The 12,351-nt window shown below is 43.4% G+C and overlaps 1 protein-coding gene across 1 annotated transcript in view; it reads left to right on the top strand.

Annotated features, from left to right (window-relative positions):
* The first annotated feature begins 426 nt into the window (after window positions 1–426).
* Window positions 427–12,351, top strand: part of CCBE1 (collagen and calcium binding EGF domains 1) — a 111,193-nt gene continuing 99,268 nt past the window's right edge. The window contains exons 1-2 of the mRNA XM_054398057.1: window positions 427–527; window positions 659–739. Of these exons, the coding sequence (XP_054254032.1) occupies window positions 427–527; window positions 659–739 (182 nt within the window). The remainder of the gene's footprint in view (window positions 528–658; window positions 740–12,351) is intronic.

Genomic DNA, 12,351 nt, shown 5'->3' with positions numbered 1-12,351 from the left:
AGATTTAAGATAAAGCCGAATCTGGAAAGCATCAGTGATGGTGCACTGAGTGCCGCTGATCACCCCCCCACCCACGGCCTTGGACCTTTCCACCACTTTCTGTCCCGCTCACTCTGGGACGGGCGCCCGGCCCCCGGCCCGTTCTCCGCGATCCCTGCAGCAGGGCGGCGGGAATGGAACCATAAAGGGAGCTTGATGTCCCCTCACCCCCACCGCCTATCTGCCACCTCCCCGCCTTGTCCCGCCCCGCCTCAGGGCCGCACATCTGCCGGCACATCTGGGCGGGCGCGGCCCTTCCCCGCGGACACATCTGGCGGCGGCGGGGGGCGGCCCTCCGCCGGGGCGGGAGGAGCGGCGGGTCGGTACAGCCCCGCCGCCGGCCAGGGCGGGCAGAGCCGGCGCGGCGCGCAGGGGAGAGGCGGCCCGATGGGGCGGCCGGCCGGCAGCCTGGCCCCGCTCCGGCTGCTGCTGCTTCTGGCGCTGGGACACGCCTGGACCTACCGGGAGGAGCCACACGACGGCGACAGGTGGGTGTCCTCCCGCCGCGGACCCCCATGCTCCTGTTCCTCTGCGTTTCCTCACCGCCATCCACTACTACCTTTCCCTCCCGCCCACCGCCTTTTTTTTTTCTTTCATAATCCCACTACCCGCCTTACAGGGAGGTTTGCTCCGAGAACAAAATCGCCACCAGCCGGTACCCCTGTCTGAAATCCACGGGCGAGCTCACCACCTGCTTCAGGTGAGCGGCCGGTGGCGCGGGGGGGCAGGACCGGAGCCGCGGGGCATCGGCGGGTCGGGGCTTGCAGCCCCAGCGGGGCCTGCGGCACACACGCACGTTGGTGTCAGCAGCTGTGGCAACTGTTTGCCTCCCCTCTGTTCTTCTGCTAACCCACCCTAGCGTTTCTGCCACCCCAAGCACTGGGGAATGGGTAACATGGTGGCACCCCTCTCACGTTTTGTTATCTCCTTGGTAAGTCCTGTGCTTGATCCGGTAAAGGTTTTGGTAACTCACTGCAAACGCGACCTCGGAGGCATCGGCTAGAGAGGGTGTGTGTAGTTTTGGTTGCTGGCCATCAGTCATTGATACAGTGCGAGTGGCTTTTTCCAACTTGGATGTCTAGAAGTGCATTAGAGCTGAAGCTGCATTGGTTGCTGGATTGACTGAATTCATGCCAGACGAAAGACTTTCACATTTAGGTAAAGTGTTAGGTGAATTGTACCCTCAGAATGAGTAACTTCTTCAGCAACCAGCTCTGGGGGAGACTTCAGTAAAGGCCTCTCAAGTAAAATGAAGCCAACCCTGAGTTTTCATGTTTCAGCAGTGTATTTGAGAAGTATCATCTGTTTTTCAGAAGAATTCTAAAGCTGTTTAATAATTACAAATGTACAGAACAGTTGACAGTCGAATGTGTTTTTGAAGAAACATACACAGAGTATGGACACACTCATCCCTTTACTGATGTCCTCTGATTAGTTCAACCCGCACAAATGAGATGATTCATCTGTGAAAGCTACTTCTTGTGAGAAGTTACTTCTGTGCGAGTGGCTGTGCTCTGCCTGCAAGTGTATGCATGCCTCTGTGTGGCATGGAGACGCTTATATATATATCCAAAATAGGAAAAGGCACACTAATAATTGTGAAAAATGTGGCAAAGATCTTCCCTTTCTTCCCAGAGTGTTTTCTGTTTGTAACAGCTGCAGACACACGGTGCAGCAGTGTTGTCCTTCATTTACGTGCTTGGTTTGTGCCCTTTGGCAGCCACAGCCTCCTGGGAAATTGTCACTCTGCTGGCCAGTTCTCAGCATCCTGACAGCTCCTGGGAAAGGCTCTGCAGGGACTGGAGACCAACCTTCCCAGCTTCCCTTGTCTTCTTTCTCTTTTCCCCATGAAGGTGAGACAAAGGCCACTTACAAGTAGCTCTGTTGCATTCAGCAGCACTCAGCACTTTTTTTTTTGCAGGGAAGGAGAGTAATTGGTTGAATCTGCATCATTTCTCTGGTTTGGGAGCAGAACACTGAGGTAAATAAGGTTGTGCTGAGTGGGAAGTTACGGAAGGAAGAAGCTGGAGTAGGAACTGCATAAAGCAGCACACACATGACTCTCCTGTTAGTTACTGCATGTCCCCAAATCTGTCTGAGCAAAATGGGTCTGCTTTGTGTGTAATGGATGAGGACTTCACAGGCTCCACTGGCTGCATGTGGCAGGACTCTGGCTGCCAAGTCCCACTTGTACGTTCTTTCATCCTCGCTGAGGTATTTCTGACCTTTGAGCTCTGGTTGTACTGAGCCTTTCCTCCCTCCTCAGCTCTCTGCCTGTACAATCCTATTGGGTGCAGCGTATTCACCATCCCAAACCAGCACAGACTGTGAATGAGTGTTTCCAAACTGCAGCATTGTACTCTAGGTTGTTTTGGTTCATGTTTTCACAACTTTTCTATAACTACGATTGCTAGGGCTGTTTTCCTTTAAGAAAGAAAGAAAAAGATTATATGTAATCATGTGTTTTCAAGGTCTAACCTTTAGGATCAGGTGAGGAAGGCTCCATCCCCCACCCTGTGAGCTCACTTTCATGTTGTCTGTATGCTTGACAGCAGGACAGCATTTCTGAAATGGAGACATGAGGCTCGGCAGAGCTGCTCTGCATGGAAGACATACCTGAGCTCTGGTGGAGACCAGCAGCATCACCCACCTGTGAGGGTGAACCTTAAGGGAAGAGCAGCATCCCTGTTGCTCCTGATAGCAAGGTGAACTTCCAGCAGGCATGTGGGATTAGCTTTGTTTTAATTTAGGATTCATTAATATTTTGAATTTGAGTGTGTTAAGGAGATAGCAGGAAACCTACAAGTGTTAGCTAATGATGTGGTACCTTAAGGTGGGTTTTGTTTCATGGGATGTTCAAGTACTTTAGGATGAATTTTTCACATCTGGAGTGATGGCAAGTATTTAAAACAATTCAGCTGGGCAGAAACTCATCTGTGGCTTTAGGGATCTTTCCTTCCAGGTTTCTGAGACACTTGCTTTTGGTGTTCTAGTATTTATTCTAATAAAATTTATTTTTTTATCTTCCAAGACAGTTTTTAAACAGTATTTCATAATGAAAATAGTTATGAATAATGAATAATTTGTATACATTTTTAGAGGTGGTTTAAACAGAGAGTTAATGTCATCTGCTATTTACTATTACCATACACACCTATTTCTTTTCTAGGTCAGAATACCTTCTGTGTAGAAATTAAATAAACTGATACAAAATCTATCTCATGAGGCATAAGGCAACATGCACCACTACTAATGATCTGCTGTACAGTTAGTTCAAATGTATTTCTTTCTTTTAAGTGACATGTCAAAATTTCTGAGCAAAATCAGTTTTCCAAAGCGTAAATTCTTGTCTGAAAACAACTTCATACTTTCGTTCTTCCTTTTGGAATTTTTCATGAAAATCAGCATGTTTGCAGAAAGCACTTAAATGGAAATAGCATCTTTTCATAAAAAAAAAAACTTCCTCTTTTTTTTTTTTTTTTCCCCCAAAACTAGATTAACTCATGAATAAAGATGAGCCAAATAGAGGGCCAAGCCAAAAGTGGGGCCAAGCACTGAGAATATATTGGCATTTTTCCTTGTGGTCATAGCAACCTTGTACATAATTAGATGTATTTTCCTTTTTTTTTTTTTAATGTGTGCAGTGTGGCCCTTGGCTTAGTTTGATTTGTATTTTTTTAGACGTTCTCAGTATTTATTTTCATAAGAGTATAGAGGAACAGATGCAAAAAAAAAAAAAGGAGTGAGTGCTTGTACAACACCTTTTCAGCACAGATCTCATTTAAACTCTTGTGTGCAACTGCACAAAGTATCTGGTACTAATGGTCCCATCATGGGGTACAGAGAATAAGTTCTGAAGATTGTTGATAGTGTAATAGTCCACTAAGGCTTTCACTTCCTACTGTGTGCAAAATTAATCAAATTTCATGAAGTTTGGGCAGCACGAGCGTATGAGACCCCAATCACATGTTGCTGTCTTCTCCAGCTATTTGAATGTGATGTTAACCTGTGTCACTCTCAGACAGGCTTTTAAACAACTTGCTGGTGTGTGAACTACATGAATGTTTACAGTTTTCTTCAGTGCTTCCGTGTGTTATCACTTGAATGTGGCAATTCAGTTTGTCCACCTTAGCAGCAGTCCATTTCTTTATAGTCTGTCATTCATTTTCATTTTAAATAGTGCATTTTAAACAGTACATTGTTTTGGTGGTCCAGAAGGAAAAGCAGCATTGGAAGTAGGTACCCCCTTCCTTTCTCCTGATTGTGTAGCTGTGTTCCTGTAAGGGGATGGTAGTGACTTTGTCACTTTCAAGTTCAGGAGGCTCAGCATCAAATCTGGTATGATTTATTAATTGTGGTTGTTCCCTTTTTAAAAACCAGCAAAACTTGATCATCTAAATAACTGTTGTATATTCAGAGAGATAAATATTATATTCATTAGAATTAAGAGAATCTAGTGGAAATGGTTCAGAAAGTCAATTAACAGAAACATGTGCTAGTGGCAAGCTGTTTGCCCATCACCAGCTGTAGGAAGACTCAAACATGAAACAGACAGGAAAATGAGAGTATTTGTATCCCTTGACTGCAAATCTCTTTGTCTACTAGATACATAAATAATGTTGGAGACTGATTTGAAAGAAATGGATGTGCTTCTCTTCAGAATGTTTTGATTAAAAAAAATAATAAGGACTAAACTGGGGAAACCAACATGTATGAATCAAGCAGATGAAAATTTGAACCTGTATCTGTGTAGCCTGGAAGAACACTTCAGCCACTGACTTCATGGGCAAGGGGAAGGTTTTAGTTTTATTTTGTTAATCTGAAACTATTGACCTAATTCCCTCTGTATTTGCAAAAAAAATTGATGAAATTTGTTGACAAAACACATTTTTTTAAACAAATGGTCTATTGACCTGGTGAAAGAAATTATCCATCCTGTCTGCTATCATGATAAGCACTTTCTGTTTCCTGGATTTGTTGCTGAGAATGAAGTGTGCAAGTTCCTGAAGGAACATATTATACTCTAATTCTCTGTGTGTGGTGATAGAGGCCACCCCTGCTCTTTCCTTCTGCAGGACCAGCAGGGAGGAGGAGATTTAGAATAAGAGTGCTCAGCAGAATAGTAATAGTAAATGATGGTAAAATCGTTGTTAAGATGAGGCAGATCTTGATGTATTATATCTGCCATTAAGCCCTATGTCATAGGGCTTAAATCTTGGCTTAGAACTTTAACTTTTTTTTTTCTGGTAATATTTTGTGAGCAAAAGGTTATGTAAATAGAATTAACACATTTCAGTGTAGGTTGTCAGCGTCTTCATCTGATACTTAGCAACTACAAGTATTTTACAGAGGCCTTCCTTGCATGTCAGGTTTTAAATTTTGCTCTATACTTCATAAAAAAAGGACAGTTAAATGTATTACAGAAGAGAATGCATGTATATTTACCCTCTGCTTAATTCTGATGCTAACCAGAGATTTCATGCCTCAAAAAGCATTTCCTCTTACTCTCTTGAATGCTCATGCTGCTGGATGAGACCACTGTTTGCCTAGACTGTACCATTTTGCACATTCTTAAAACATAAAAGTAATTGCAAGTAAGTTGGATTGTAGCTGTTTCACAAAGAGCAGCACTTTCACTAATAGGCCCTTGGGGACCATATGCAATTCCTGGTTCTCAGATACTCAGCACATAGCATAGCTTTCCAACAGGAAAAAAATTGCTCTATAAAATTTTGAAGCCTTCAGCTGGAGTAAGGAAGAATGACGTTTTGTTATCTTATCTTCTAACATTTCTTTTTAGAGATTTCTTTATTGTTGCATTTGTGTTTTCTCTCTGAAGTTTTGCTGACCATTGCAGTTTCAGTAGACTTGAAAGAGTACCAACTGTTATGTTGTAAAAGCAAACCCAAGAAGTGTATCTGATTAGAGCAAAGTACTGTGTGATCTCTGGTTATCTTGCAGGGAAATGCACTCTATGGTGGAATTTTACTGAAAATTTAAGAGAGGATATGATTTCTAATTTTGTTTTGGTTTTAGAAAACTAAACATACACAACAGCTGTAATTCCATGTCTGCCAAAAGAGTTTCTTTATGTTTCAGTAAACTAAGAATTCTTCTTTTGCACGTAGTTCAGTGGTGAACTGCCACAAGCTGCTAGCTCTGTGCGTCTCTCAGGGCAGCATCAGCATCTGTGACATGCGCATGCAGGCTTTCCAGGAGCGTGCTGCTGAAGCTGCAGCTATGCTACTTGGTGATCAGATTGAAAATTAGTTATATATTTACCCTATGAAGAAGACTGTGAACATGCATATAGTGTTGGGCCTTTTGATCTCCACATCAAACCATCAGTATGCAAATGATGTCTTCAGCAGCTTGGCAATAAGGCACATCTATGGGAGGAGTTCTGCTTTCGAGTCTTATTAGTACCAGTTCTACTAACTCGTTCACTAGCATGGTATTTATAAAGAGCTGCAACTAACATGGGTGTTCCCCTATTTAAAACCATTTTTGTTGTCTGTTTTATAAAGACATTTAAAAAACCTTCCTGGGAATTGTCATCACAGGCAAACTTTGTATGTATGACTAAAGAACATTTTGCTTCAATACGCTACTTTTTTTACAAAGCAGTGTATGCTGCAACGATTCTAAGATATTATCAGCTTTCCTAGATTTCTTTTTTCTTACTACTACTTTGAAAGTAGCACTTCTAAGCATGATGGTTCTGATTGCAGTGAGTCCTTAGCTTGATTTGATTTCCTTTGCTGTGATTACCAAGGGAACAGATTGCTTGCAGTTACTGAGACACATTTTGAATATCTGCCAGCTTAAAATAACACCAATGCCACAAGTCTGTAGGTTTACATACTACATTTGGGTGGCCATGACTTTCTAAGTCACTTTATTGTCGCTGGTGCTAAGGCTAAGGATCTTAATTTTCTTACTGAATTTCAGTGAGGCTAGGAACACCTGAGATCTCAGCAGATGTGGATGCCTGCAGGAAAGGCTCCTACAGCAAGACGCAGTTCTGCTGTGGTTTTAATGTGCAGTGACTCCACTCTACAGCCAGTTCACTCCAAAATGAACCAATGTAACTAATGATCTTTCAAAATACTGTGTTATTACTGTGAGTGGTGCACTGAAGTAGGACATGCTACAAGTAAAGGTTGATGTCTGGAAAATGGCTCTTCATGTAGTCAAGAAGCTTTTGATGTTCACATCAAAGCAGTTTGGAGAATTTAAAACTGGCAAGCAAGAGGTTTATGATAAGTCCTCTCCTTGGTGGTTTGATCGATAATGAAATCCAGGTGCATTGCATTATGGTTTTCATCTACAGAATATAGGGTTAAATATGAACTGACTTTCCTGGGCATGTTGTCTTATTCAGAGACTCCAGACAAACAAAATAGTAGCCACAGGGCCTCCCATGGCTGATACAAAATATGTAATAAAAATAAGCCGCCAAAGAGAATATGACTTCTGTAATTATTGTAAGCATTGGATATACTCCCTAAGGTCAGGCTGCTTAGTCCTTAAAGAAGTGGTTGCATTTGCTCTTGCTAACAGCAGGATGTTATTAGTACTTCTGTTACTGCTTCCATTGTGATAGCTGGGCTGTTCTGTATGGGTTGCATTCAAAACAGGCAAGACAGAAAAGGCAGAAATGGAGGGGTAAAGACACAGAGAAGCAAGGAAGATTTAAAAAAAGAAACAAGACGGCATGGAGCAGGCAGGGGAAAAAATAAATGTAGATGTGAAAAGAGAAAAATTCCATTGTGCTGGTGGTTTGTGTGACAGATGTGTGTGATAGAAGGGAGGTAATCACTTCCCAAAGAAATATAATTTAAAAGCATCCAGGATTCTACTTATTAGAACCCAGGAAAACAAAACATCAGCCAAGCAAGCACACACATATGTGCACACTAGGGAGGATGCCTGTTCTCCTAGCTAGGCTTGAAGCTAAGCTATAGGAGTTGATGCATCTTCCCTTGACAGCCTCTCCCCATTCTTCCTTCCTTGTTTTGGAAAATCTCTCTCCCCCTCTGTAAAGTGCAGGTCTGCATGAGGGCAGGAGGAACACCTTACAGGCAAGTATTTAAATTACCTGTTCAGTCAGTGCTTGGTTTGGATTGCCTTCACTTATTGCTGCAGGACACAATTATTGGGAAGCAGTTGAATAGGAAATATTTAAAGTACACTCGGAAAAATAGATCAGGCTTGTTAGACATCCCAGATAAAATGGGATTATCCATAAACTGCTGTGAAAGCCATTTCCCAGTACAAAAAGCATGTGGGCAACAAGTTTTGTGAGACTTCTGTGCTTCCCTGTTTTTCTGCTGTTGCATAATTGGAAGAGCACTCTGTGTGCGTAGTAAGGTCACACAAAGCAGGTATGTGTGAAATACCTGGTGTGGCCTGTACTGCTTGTTTACAAATGTGCAGAGACACTCTACCTGTGATTTATTGCATTTCAGATTGCCCTCATTTTATGCAATGCTGGTCATTTGGGACATGAGTGACCTTGAGCTTAAGGTTTTGGGTTTGTCTCCACTGCAGTGCCCTGAGATGACCTTTTCTGCCAATGTATGAGTTGTTGCTGAGTGTTTGATATCATCAGTGTCACTTCACCTGGAGCTGTTGGGGATGGCAGAGGGCTTGCTTTGTGCTAAATTAGTGACAAGGAGAATATCTGCTGTGGACACCTTTTCCTGTGTTGCTTATGTCTAGCTCAGACCCACATGGCTCACTCCAGGGTCCCTGTCTGTAAAATTCACATGCAATTAAGAGGCTAAGGAAGAATTGTCCTTCCCATCCAAATCAGAGCTGACTTATATTTACAGTAAAAAAAAAAAAAAAAAGGCAACAAATTTTCCCCAAACTCTGCTCAGATATTTTTTTTCTTTCTATTGTCCATTTTCTATTTGCTCAGTTTCAAACCAATGGTGGATTCTTTTGTGAATTAACTGTGGCAAATGTCACTCTACTGCTCTACTTTGCTATTTGTTCTATGTTGTTCCAGTCATAAGCAGAAACAATAGAGAGCAGAATCTGTACAGTGCTGACTCAGTTTCTTCTTGGCCTAGGGAAAGAAGGCAATTTGTTTGCATTTCCTTGAGGGTAGCTCTGCTTAACAGTTGAAGAGAAAAAACAGTTTAAGTTGTAGGCAGTAATCTCAGATCTTGGTTGTCTTTGGAAAATCCTTCTTGCCTAGAGAGTGTTTTCCATCATGTTGTGTTGATTTCATCGTTGATCCTGGTTCAAAAAATGAAGTTTGAGACCTTGAAGCATTTAGTGTACATACTGCTATAAAAACACGCATTTCTGGGGGTTTTGTTAAACTTAAGTTCTTGCCATAGCCACTGTAATTGATGAGCTTTGCTGGAATTTGAATAAGGTGAAATACACAGGGATACTATTCAATGTGAGGATAGGCTGAGAAATTTGGAGTTGTTCAGGTTGGATAAGAGAAGGCTGCAAGGAGACCTAATTGTCCTGAAGGACATAAAGAAGGTCTATAGGGAAAATGGGAACAGTCTTTCTAGCAAGGTCTGTTGCAACAGGACAAAGGGTGATGGGTTTAAACTAAAAGAGGGTAGATTAGGACTAAATATAAGGAAGAAATTTTTTATAGTGAGGGTGGTGAAACACTGGCACAGGTTGCTCAGAGAGGTGGGCAGAGAGGTTCCCCAGAGAGGTTGTGGAGTCTCCTTCTCTAGAGACTTTCAAGACTCATCTGGAAGTATTCCTGTGTGACCTGCAATAGATTCTGTGGTCCTGCTCTGGCAGGGTCTGGGACTCGATGATCTCCTCAGGTGCCTTCTGACCTTGTGATCCTGTGGTAGAAGTCACATGCTTTGAAACATTACAGGTCAAGCTGAATGAGCCTCTGAGCAGCCTGATCTAGTTAAAGATGTCCCTGCTTAGTGCAGGAGTATTGGGCTAGATGACCTTTCATGGTCCCTTCCAAGCTAAAGCATTCTATGATTCTGTGTCGGTATATGGTATATAACTTTTCTCTTTCCTATTCAAATGATCTGGGGGCTAAAGTCATGCATATACTTCCTGAGGTGATGGACACAAGACAAGGACCATGGAGACAAAGTCCCTCCACTGTGAGTGAAGACAAGATTCGTGACCACCTGAGGAAACTGAACATACACACATCTATGTAACCTAATGAAATGCATCCCAGATCCCCAAGGGAACTGGCTGATGTAGTTGCCAAGCCACTCTTCATGATATTTGAAAAGTCCTGGCAGTCAGGTGAAGTCCCTGGAGGTTGAAAGAAGGGAAACATTACACCCATTTTTAAACAGTGCAGAAAGGAGGGGCCTGGAAACTATTGATCTGTCTGCCTCACCTCTGTGTCTGGGTAGGATCTTCTTAGAAGCTCTGATAAGGCACACGGAGGACCGGAAGGTGACCAGTCTAGTGGCTTTCTACAATGGAGTGACTACATCAGTGGGCAAGGGAAGGTCAATGGATGTCATCTGTCTGGACTTCTGTAAGACCTTTGACACAGTCACCCACAACATCCTTCTCTGTATGTTGGAGAGATATGGATTCATTGGGTGGCCTGTATGGTGTGTAAGGAATTGGCTGGATGGTTCTCTTCAAAGGGTAGTGGTCAGTAGCTCAAATTCTAGATGGAAGCGAGTGTCAAATGGTGTCCCTCATGGGTCTGTACCTGTACAAGTGCCATTCAATATCTTTGACAAAGATATAGTGGGATCAGTTTCCAGATGACACCGAGCTGAGTGGTACTGTTGACATTCGTGAGGGACAGGATGCCATCCAGTCGGACGTGGACAAGCTTGATAAGTGGGTGCAGGTGAACCTCGTGAGGTTCAACAAGGCTAAGTGCAAGATCCTGCACCTGGGTTAGGACAGAGGACAGCTCTGAGGAAAAGGACTTGGGGGTACTGGTGGATGAAAAGCTGGACATGAGCTACCAATGTGCACTTGCAGCCCGCAAGGCCAATCATATGCTGGGCTACATCAAAGAAGCATGGCCAGCAAATCAGTAAGAGATGATTCTGTCACTCTACTCTGGTGAGACCTCACCTGGCTTACTGTGTCCAGCTCTGGGCCCCTCAGTACAACAGGGACATGGACCCAAATCAGAGGGAGGGCTAACAAAACTGACATACTGGTTGGAGTCTGTTATAGACCACCCAATCAGGATGAAGTGGTCGATGAAATATTCTGTGAGCAGCTTGAGGCTGTCTCAAGATCATCAGACCTTGTCATTGTGGGCAACTTTAACCTGCCAGACATCTGCTGGGAACTTAATTCAGCAGAGAGGAGACAGTCCAGAAGGTTCTTGAAGTGTATGGAGGACAGCTTCTTGACTCAGCTGTTATGTGAGCCTACCAGGGGTAAGGCTCTGCTTGACCTACTGTTCTCAGAGAAGGGCTGGTGGGAGATGTGATGGTAGGAGGCTGTCTAGGGTGCAGTGATCACGAAATAGTGGAGTTTTCAATATGCAGGGAAATAAGGAGGAGCAATAACAGAACCCTTACTTTGGACTTCCAGAGGGCAAACTTCAGCTTATTTAAGCAACTGATTTGGAGAGTACCCTGGGTAGTAGCTCTTAAGAACAAAGGCGTCCAGGATGGTTGGACCTACTTCAAACAGGAACTCTTGAAGGAACTCTTGAAGGCTGCCCCAATGTGCTGAAATATGAGCTGATGGGGAGGGCGACCAGCCTGGATGGGCAAGCATCTCTTGAAGGAATTAAAGGAAAAAAGAGGGTGTGTTGCCTTTGGAAAGTGGGGGGATGCAACTCCTGATACATTTAAGGGTGTTGTTAGATCATGTAGGAGAAAAATTAGAGATGCAAAGCCCAGTTAGAACTCAAACTGGCCACTGGTGTGAAAGACAATAAAAAGCATTTTTATAAATATATTAATGCCAAAAAGAGGGGCAAGAAAAACCTCCACTCTTTATTGGATTTGGAGGGGAATATTGTAACTAAATATGAGGAAAAGGCTGAGGTACTAAATGCCTTTTTTCCTCCATTTTCAACAGCAAGGTGGACTTCAGGATAACTGGCCTCCTGAACTGGTAGATGGGGTCAGGGAGCACTATAATCCCCCTGAAATCCAGGAGGAAGTAGTTAGGGACTTGCTGAGCCACTTGAATCCTCAAAAGTCCATGGGACCGGATGGGATCCATCCAAGGGTACTGAGAGAGCTGGCAGACGAGCTTGCCAAGACACTCTCCTTCATTTTCCACCAGTCCTGGCTCACCAGAGAGGTCCCAGATGACTGGAAATTGGCTAATGTGATGCCCATCCACAAGAAAGGCTGGATG

The sequence above is a fragment of the Indicator indicator genome, chromosome Z (genome assembly GCF_027791375.1).
Source record: "Indicator indicator isolate 239-I01 chromosome Z, UM_Iind_1.1, whole genome shotgun sequence".
In the NCBI taxonomy this organism is placed as follows: domain Eukaryota; kingdom Metazoa; phylum Chordata; class Aves; order Piciformes; family Indicatoridae; genus Indicator; species Indicator indicator.
This window is presented reverse-complemented; position numbering and strand designations above follow the sequence as displayed.